Source organism: Tarenaya hassleriana, unplaced genomic scaffold (assembly GCF_000463585.1).
Source record: "Tarenaya hassleriana unplaced genomic scaffold, ASM46358v1 Cleome7, whole genome shotgun sequence".
NCBI lineage: Eukaryota > Viridiplantae > Streptophyta > Magnoliopsida > Brassicales > Cleomaceae > Tarenaya > Tarenaya hassleriana.
This window is the reverse complement of record NW_010969548.1, coordinates 2,398,204-2,407,807: the sequence shown is the minus strand read 5'-3', so window position 1 is coordinate 2,407,807 and position 9,604 is coordinate 2,398,204. Positions and strand designations below refer to the sequence as shown.

Sequence of the window (9,604 nt, the reverse complement as noted above, 5' to 3'; positions counted from 1 at the left end):
AGCAAAGGTAACGTAACAATCAGATTCTGTCATCAATTGGCAGACAGATATGAGCTGACAATGTAATCCCGGCACAAACAGAACATGCGACAGATGAAGGTTTGGCCCAAGAATAACTGATCCTGACTGAGTTGACAACACTGTTCGGTTGTCTGGCAGAATAACCGAGCATGGTGGGATAGAAACAATATTGACCAGCGAGGACAAAGCGCCGGTCATATGTTGTGAACAACCAGTATCAAGTATCCAAGGAGGTGGAGAGAGCTTACCAGAAAATGTATCAGATTTCCCGATGGTGGAATTGTTCAACACAGACAGCAAATTGTTCCATTGATCTTGAGAAATTCCAGGAATCAGAGTGTTGGCAGCTGCTGTGACAGGGATGGAAGGTGTAGAAACTGAGACTTGCGTCGCATTGGCTCGGACAACAGATCCTCGAGCAGATGGTGGATTGCCTCTGCCACGGCCTCCACCTGTTCTGTGTCTTGGCCTTTCGCCCCACCAATCTGGAAACCCGATAAGTTGAAAACAACTTTCAGCAGGTCGTCAACATATACTAGGACATGCAATCGAACCGAGCCTCTATTGTAGACGAACAGAGAATGATCAGATTGCTGTTGAGTGAAGCCGTATGTAGCGAGGGCTGTAGCGAGTTTTGCAAACCAGCAACGTGGCGCTTGCTTTAGTCAGCAGGATGGCCATTTCGACCACAATTAGTGCACAGAATGGTCTTGTCCTTATCATCTGGCTTGAGTCGAGACTTCTGAGGAATCCGGACTGCGAAAGCAGCAGCATTGGTGTAGTCTTCGTGAATTTGGGTTACATGTTTTGCGTCTTCATCTTGAGAGACAGTATTGTATGCCTCTTCAAGGGTTGGCAGAGGAAGACGAGACAGAAGATTGGAGCGGACAACAGCGTACCTTGAATCATCAAGGCCTAGTAGGAATTCGAATAGCCTGTCCTCGTCACGTTCCTTCTCCAGAGTAGTGCTAATATCACAGGTACAGTTGTGACACTTGCAATGTTTCAGAGATCGAAAATTGGCCAAGTCATCCCAAAGCTTGGTCAATTTTCCGAAATAAGCTTCCACCGTCATTCCTTGTTGTCGACAATTAGCAATATCGCTGCGGATCTTGAGGAGACGAGGAGCATTGGATCTACCGAATCTTCTTTTGAGGTAGTCCCATAAATCTTGAGCAAGTTCGCGATGAACGACATCGGAACGGAGTTGAGGTTCAAGCGTATTCTTGATCCATGATGCAATCAGAGCGTTGTTTGTATCCCAGTCATCGAAATCTGTTGAAGTTGCAGCCGGTTGTGGAATCGTACCGTCGACGAAACCAAATTTCTTCCGAGATTTTAGCGCTTGTCGAATGTTGATTGACCATTCATCGTAATTCTCTCCTCGGAGTAGCGGTTGAGAGAGAATTAATCCGGGGTTGTCGTTCGGTGTCAAATCATAAGGTGAAATGGTTCTTCTCTGAGGAATCAGAGGTTCGGTAGTCGGAGTATTCTGGTTCATGGTCGGTTGTCCTGTCGGGTTCGTTTGAGGATCAGTCGAGTCTGGATTTTCTGGGGTCGAAGAAGAGGAATTGTTCGTCATTACGACAGAGAGGAAAAATCAAGAGATGTATGTTGCTCTGATACCATGATAAGTCTCAGATTCAAGGATTCAGAAAATGGTTTCTCATATCATTCCAAAACAGAGCATACACCACTTTATACTACCGAATGTTAAACTAACCTAGAACGATTCAAGGAAACAAAATATACATTCCAGATTTGTAGGAACAACTAAATATATACATGTTGTTTTTGGTTTTATATCAAATCTGGCGTACTGCCATAATAGTTTATGATTCTGGTTTTTGTTGTCATGTTCAGTTTTTTGTTTGCATGCAAAACTCTTTTGCTTGTTTTATAAATGGAACGTCGGTTTAAATAGACTATCATAATTACACTAAAAAACCTTAAACTATTACATTTACACAAAAAACTTTAGACTATAGATTACAATTACATAAAAAAAATATATGCTATAAATTATTTATCAAAATTTTAAACGATCATGGTTAAATAAAAAATAACTTTGCAGTTTTAAGTTCGTTATAACTTCATTTTATCTTTGTTTTGTATCGGATTTTATATTTGGGGTAAAAAATAATAAGAAAAATAAAAAAAACTAAATAATAAAAATGCTTGCATGTTTTAAAATATATTTTGAACTAGATTTGAATTTTGTAATAAAAAAATTATTTTTAATTAAAATATATATGACTTTTTTATATAGACTATATAAAAATTTTACTGTTTAATATTTTTTTCAGTCATTTCATGTCACGATTACTAAGTATTCATTTATAATTAAAAATATTATAATTTAGGTTTTTATGAAGGGTTTGAAATATAAGATTTATTTTTTTAAGTATATTAATATAGTTTAAGGTTCTTATAAAAAAAATATAGTTTAAGGTTTTAACAATGGACGGTTATTAACGTATTAATACAACATAATTGTTACTTTACAAACGCACTGTGAATAGGACAAATTAAATTCTACTTTGATCAGAGGAGGAGAACTTATTAATCAAGTAATGTATAGGCGGATTTCCTGGGTATAATACAATTAGGGTTTATATAAACAACTACTTTGAACTCCATTATAATTTTTTTATATTTGATTTTATAATTCGGTTAAAGACGAAATAAAAACAATAAATTAGGGGTGTGAATCGAAATGACAACCCAACTAGGGTGTCTATCGGGCTTATCGGGCTGATTTGACCCGACCCAGGGTGAATCCACACCCGGTCCAAAGGTTTTAGGCTCGGTATGACCCGATTTTTTTGGACCCGACCCGAAAGCCCGATTTTTTTAGGCCGAGAAACTTAGGCCCGAAACCTACAAATTTTCAGGTTGGACCGAGCCGGACTTCGGGTCTCGGACCCAAATTGACACCCCTAAACCCAACCCAAGTCTGCACTTGGTTCGAAGGTTTCGGACTCAGACTCATGCCAGACCAATTTTTTTTGGACCTATATAACCAAGCCCGAAATCCGATCTTATAAGTTTCGGGCTCGGATCGGCCCCACCCGTTAAATTCTTTTGTAATTATATATTTTTTTTCATTTTTTCAATTAATTAAAAAAAAATCGAATTTTTTTACCGAAAAATTTAGGCTCGAAACCCAACATTTTTCGAATGAATTCAGACCGTACCTCGGATCTCGAACCTAAATTGACATCCTATAATAAAATAAATAATAAAACCAATTGCAATTTTTAAAATCTATTTGAATTAAATTGGAGTCGTATAACAAAAATATATTTCTAATTAAATATATATATATACATTTATATAATGTGTGTATATGCATGTCAATATAGTTAGAAAAAAAAAAGGACCCGACAAGAATTGTAAGAAAATGGATAGAACCTTATGAACGGTGACAACACATAACTCCGACAAGTCAAAAGCAATCAGAATCTACGCATAATTCACTCGTACGTTCTTTGCAAACTCCGAAGAACCGATATTACAACAAATGCTCTCTTGATTACAGAAGGTTATCACATCGAAATGGAATATAAATCGAATATGAAACAAGAACACCACCGCATCACAATATTACACAAGGTGATATTACAATATGCGCGTGTATATATATATATAATAGGTACATGTATGAAAAGACGAGGTGTATCCTTTAACAGCCAGCTGCTTTCAAGAACTTGTCGTAAGGACTCGAAGGCGGTAGCCGAAAAGAGTTATATCCCATTTCGTGCCCGCAGGCGGAGTGCTGGTTACAAGGTTCAACTTGAGCCAATGCCATTGCCTTCATATCATCTTCTGCAGCTTCCTTCTGCAACGGGCCATAATAAAATAGATACAATGTTTTTATATATAATCCATACTATTAAGCATATTGCTAAAGGTTGGATTCAGTAATGGGTTTGGTCCAATGGCTGTTTAGCCGTTGTGGAAAAAACTTGCCTTGTTTCATTCAGTGGAGACAGAGAGTTTTTATATTGATCAAAGGACAATACAATGGAGCAGAATGAACTCACCCCTTTGAGAAGCAAGACCTCTTCCTTCTTGTCATCATCTTCTTCCAATATCGATATTGCCTTGGTTTCTTTGAGTTTGAAACTTTGAAGTACAGACATCTTCTGCTGCTTACCCGTCACAAGGGCTTCGCACTGATTCATCATTTGGTCATAAGGAATAGGTGTGGAGGAAACTCGGGAACTAACGACATGTCGAGCAGTTTCTGTTACCTGCTCGTAACCAGGATAAATAAACGAATCACTCAAAAGAAACCACCAATGATTACTCGATTTTCCATCTCTCTAGAAAGAAACCCCTCTCTTATTCCGAGAAATGGAATGAGTGCATTACCGATTCTAACAGCTCATTGACACTCAGAATATCGGCCGTGTTTGTGGACAATGAAGTTCTGCCCCCAGACTGACTCCCATTAACCTCTGGAGAAGTTTCTCCATATGCCACTATAGCCGAAAGCTCAACCTGAAGGAACACCATGAACGTAAGGAACTCTCCTCTGTACAAATGCAAAATCAAAGCATTACACGAAATGTAGTTCCTTGTGAAGTTAATACCTCTTCGAAGGCTGGAAATTCTGTTTGATTAAGAGGTGAACTGGGTCCTGGTGTGTCCATGTACAATGGTGCACCTAGTGGGAGTGCATCATCTGGTAAAAATTCCGACAGAATTTGCTCTTTCAAGTTCGATGCCTCATCCTACAACATCAGACAGGAAAAGGTGGATCGAAAAAAATGTGAAATCACCCGACAAGATACTATTAAATTTTATAGAACATTGCATGAGATGGTCTAAAAGATAGATTGGCCTTGCTTTATTCTGTTCCCCTATGTTCACACGTATCCATAGTTTCGGACCAACCACTACGCTAGAGCAATTATCTTGACATCTAAAAGAACATGGACCAAGCATATGGTTAATCTGTTACCCGAACAAGGCTCAACAGTAATCAAATCTGCGTCAATTTAAATAAATTACTCTGCATGAGAGTCCTCTCAAGCTAACAATAACTTGCATAGTCCACTGATGAGTTTGATATCTAGTTAAATGCATACTTTCCTCAAAATCAAATTACCAGGCATGGCTATGCCATTTATAGCAAGTACCTCTGATAATGTTTCGAAATTAGCTGCAAAGTGAGAAATCACAATTTCCTTCAAACGACTGTCATCAGATTCTGTTGCTAAAATGGAATTGAAAGTAGTCACATCATTTTCCTCAGACGCATATACTGCCACTCCTTCGTGTGGAAATGCATCACAAGCAGCCCGTAATCTGCTATCTCCTTCCAGCTTAAGATAGGGGTCAACCTACCGAAGAAGACAAAATTGGCATACATATTAAAAAGAAGCTCAGCAACAAGCATTTTTTTCAGCATGTCTGAGTCTGAAAAAATAAAAAGGACAAATGCGATAAAAAGCTCACCGTTTGGTCAGTTAAAGATGCTTTGATAATTGGAATTAGCTCCAAGAGATTGCAAACCTTGGCTGTGAAAATGAGCATATATGATGCAAAAGTGAAGAGAGATCTTCTACGAGATGGCTGCATACCTCCTTGAGAATCACAAAAGAAACAAACATCAAAAATAATCTCAATGGAATAGAGAGTTCAAGAAAGTTACGTTACCCCTTTTGCAGCCACACGAAAAAGAGAGACCTCACTGACATTTCACAGGCCAAAGCATCTTTTCAATGAAAGTGAGAGGACAGACCAACCCGAAATGTGACCACTAGTAAATAATTCAACACTGCTAATCTTCTGAGAAATCTCTCTAATTTTGTAAGTGTAAGAAAAACCTAAAAACTGCTCTATTCCATGTGAGAATGTGACCCTGCATTGAGTCTAGTTTCTTTTGACATCCAGTTATCCTATATTGACTACAGAATAAGAGCAAAGGAACAACTAGCTTAACAACAAGACAGAGACTACGATATAAAAAAACATTCACCATCAACAAAACAAGACCTATATAGATAATAAGAAATAACAATAAATAGCTCTAACCCTTAACCTATACATAGGTGCCTTTCACCACCAAGTCAGAAATATGCATCAAAGTATCATAACAATCCGTTCTGGCAATTTCTTTATGAAGATGGAAAAGCATTGAGCAAATCATTAACTTACCATCTTGAGCCAAAGAGAGACTTCGAAGAGAAAAGGCCAACTGAAAGCACCGTACCAGCACCACATGACTCGACGTCTGCCATTTGCATTGACATAAAAGCTAAGAAAATTAACAAACTAAAAAAAAACCTTTGACCTATTCAAGAAAGACAATGCCATTGGAAACGAAGATGCGTTATAAAAAGTAAATTCCAGTAATTAGTCAATGCATCAATAGCAACAAAAAACTTAATAGATATGAGCAATTAAAATAGTCAAGCTATGAGCAAACAGAGTGCCCAAAGGATGTTAATTCAACTAACATAAGATCTATAAACTAACCTTTGCTCGTGAAAACAGCAGAGTGATATTATACGTGTGTGCCATGGCCTCAAAGTTTGCAGGGGTATTATCAGTAGAAGTTGCCTGAATCCACAATGATGAAAGCAGCATATTCACTTGGTGACTACTCAGTCGGAGCGAAGATAATGACTGTGAATACATTAAAATGGATTAATAGTTAGTAAGTATCAGATACATTCACATTAAAGGAAAATAATTCTACTTGGCAATTGAAACCATAAGGGGAAAAGTACAAAGAAACATAAATTTGGAAGTTCACCTTTATGCGACCAGCAACATCCTTGAAATTATCCAAAGACTGCCAATTAAATTGTTGTCTTGTAGATTCTGGTACATTGGAATGAGATATCTGTCTTTCTTTATTCAGTTCCCCATTCAAGGATTCCTCAGCTTTATCTTTATATTCATCATAGACAGAATTCTCAGTCTCTTTTTTATGGGTTCTGTTAACTGACGAAACCCCAGAAAGAGCCTCTGAGGTTTTCTTATGTTGATTTGACAAAGGCAGAAGAAGAGATTGAAGGAGGAGGACAGAGAAAATATTATGTGCCCCAACTCTTGTTTCCCAATCTGTGTGGGACATTGCAAGGAACAGCTGGTGAAACAATGCATCGGGAAATACCTGAGACATATCACAGATCATGATAAAGATAGGATATATTCAAATAGTTGATTGCAATACCCAAACACCAAATGATCTCACTTACCTTCTTGTGGTAAGAAATGTTAGGGACTACAGATACTATATCTGCAGCACGAAGAACAGCTGATGTTGTGGTCCTAGCCGTGAGTACATTAGTGGATATGGTCTCAAGAACCACACTTAACATATCAAGAATGGGCCCTACATCCCCAACCTTTATAAGGAACCAGATTAGCAAAGTTACTATAAAGCATTTAGGAAGAGGAGTAATAGAATAACGACAAAAAAGGAGAGCAGATCAAGTCAATTGAAAAAATAATGAGTGAACATAAACACAATTGCGACAGAAAAAAAAGTAAGGAATCCCCAAGATAAAGGTGGAACAAAACCACAACCAGAACAGAGAAACAACAAATTATTCAAAGTTCTGAAGGAAAACTTTGTTCAAGAGTCTAATGCGGTACAAGTGCTGCTCAATTATCTTAACCATACTATCTGCTAATACTACATTGCTAATTTGCAGCATCCCGAAGATTGTAAATTGCAGATGCTATAAGATAAGAACCTCTGTTCTTACCAACATGCGCCACAACCAAAGAACTCAAATATGTAAGTCAAATATGCAACTCCAGATCACTGCCCATTTACTAACATTTCTCAATAGAAAACAACGAACTATTAGCTGCGAGGATATAATAGACAAATCTAACGTTACTATATGCAGCTCATCTAGCTTCTCCTTTCCCCAAGGTGACTACTAATATAAAGAAACAAGATTCCACAAGATCGATTGAACTCACATTCTCTGAAGCATGTTCAGCCGATTATATTCTTGTAATATGTGGCATATAAAACATAATCCATGAAACTACTTGCTCTCCTTGAAGTCTGATCTATAGACAATAGTTAAAATTCAAAACAGCAAAAAGGTATACTCTAACAAACCTTATTTGAGAGTTCCCGGATGCATTTTTCCAAAGCATTCTGAAGTTCAGAGTTTTGCTTAATTTCACCAGCAACCACAGATGGTTCAGCTGCATTTTGCAAGCATTTTCGCAAGTGTTTTACTAAGTCAGCTATTGCAGCAGTAATCGTGACTGAACCCTGATGCTTTGCATTTCGTGCAAGGTATGTGGCCATGTTAACAATGTCAATTTGAAGGCTTTGTTGCTTCATTACATTCTTATGATCCAAGTGCTTGATCAAAGTTGATATCAACAGATGGCAATTTTCTCCTGCAATGAAACTTAATCAGTAAGTTGTATCAGAAAATTTTTAAATAATAATAGCATAAGAAAAGATAGCAGACCAGATATCCCAACCTGATTCTTCCAGGCAAGACTGCAGAAACAATAAAACAGAAGAGGCAACTCCCTTTTGTGGAGACCAGTAATTCCCAACATCAAAAGCATTAAAAAGTGGTTCAAGAACGCGCCGAACAGTTGTGGTTTCCTTTGCTAATCTGGCTACATTGCAAAGGCAAACCATAGACCAGTATGAGGGGCTCTTTGAAGTATCCCTGCCAGATTGATGAATTGATCAAACAAAACATCAGTTGAGTGCAATACACTTCTCAGTTTAAATTAATGGATATATGCGACATTAAAATTTTAAACTGAAGCCTTACATGTTTTCCGAATGAAAGCCAGCCACTTGATTAGGTCTAACAGTAATAGCTCCGCTCGAATTGGGAAAACGCAAGCCGTTTTCTTGATGATTCTCAGTTTTCGAACTTCCACAAACTTCCTCCGAGTGGACTTGGTTACTCTCTATATCCATGTAGTTTCCCAGAATCACAGAAATGATCTGATTTAACAAGGAAAACGTGCTCAACCCAACACCGCACCGATAATAGTACATATATTTAAATTCATACATACTATAACATAATTTCAAGGTTTAGATGGCTCACACTGTCAAAGTCCATTGATATTTGGGAATGCTCGCCCATGAAAGATACCTTGCAAAAATGTACTGAATGTTGTTACTAACGAAAAGTGCACTCAGCCCCCAAAAACAATGCTTTTAGCAGCACCAACTGTTAAAACTACACGGTTCATTATGAATTCTAGATCTAGACAAGCTGAGTAGGGATTGGTACCATTTTCACTATACTTCATTCTAAACATGAAAACCAAATTAAAACTATGGCACTCAGCCCCCAAAAAGTTTCTCCAATATACAAGAATTTGAATATCCAATATAAATTACAGATGCATATAAACAATGCAACTAAGCACATAAAAAGACCAAGGTGAATCCTTAACTACTAGCAATGGAAGAGAACTTGACCGTGCCTATTTAAGACGTGTTCTGGAATATGGCTATGGGATACAAAATCTCGATGAAAGATAGATTTTGGGACACCTTAACAGAAAAGGAAAAAACAAAATAAACCATACCATGTATGCCAATGCCTGAATTCCTGCT

The 9,604-nt window shown here is 37.6% G+C and overlaps 1 protein-coding gene across 4 annotated transcripts in view; it reads right to left on the bottom strand.

Annotated features, from left to right (window-relative positions):
• Positions 1–3,469: 3,469 nt before the first annotated feature.
• The window catches only part of LOC104800896, an 8,729-nt gene continuing 2,594 nt past the window's right edge, over positions 3,470–9,604 (bottom strand). For 3 of the 4 annotated variants that reach the window (XM_010523883.1, XM_010523882.2, XM_010523885.1), the window contains 15 exons: positions 9,577–9,604; positions 9,087–9,134; positions 8,802–8,980; positions 8,497–8,693; positions 8,120–8,409; positions 7,239–7,388; positions 6,791–7,153; positions 6,511–6,660; positions 6,190–6,265; positions 5,488–5,615; positions 5,169–5,372; positions 4,620–4,760; positions 4,399–4,527; positions 4,068–4,277; positions 3,470–3,862 (listed from right to left, as the gene is read on the bottom strand). In XM_010523883.1, coding sequence (XP_010522185.1) covers positions 3,707–3,862; positions 4,068–4,277; positions 4,399–4,527; positions 4,620–4,760; positions 5,169–5,372; positions 5,488–5,615; positions 6,190–6,265; positions 6,511–6,660; positions 6,791–7,153; positions 7,239–7,388; positions 8,120–8,409; positions 8,497–8,693; positions 8,802–8,980; positions 9,087–9,134; positions 9,577–9,604 — 2,449 coding nt within the window. In that variant the 3' untranslated portion in view covers positions 3,470–3,706. The remainder of the gene's footprint in view (positions 3,863–4,067; positions 4,278–4,398; positions 4,528–4,619; positions 4,761–5,168; positions 5,373–5,487; positions 5,616–6,189; positions 6,266–6,510; positions 6,661–6,790; positions 7,154–7,238; positions 7,389–8,119; positions 8,410–8,496; positions 8,694–8,801; positions 8,981–9,086; positions 9,135–9,576) is intronic. The other variant, XM_010523884.2, reaches the window with a different exon arrangement.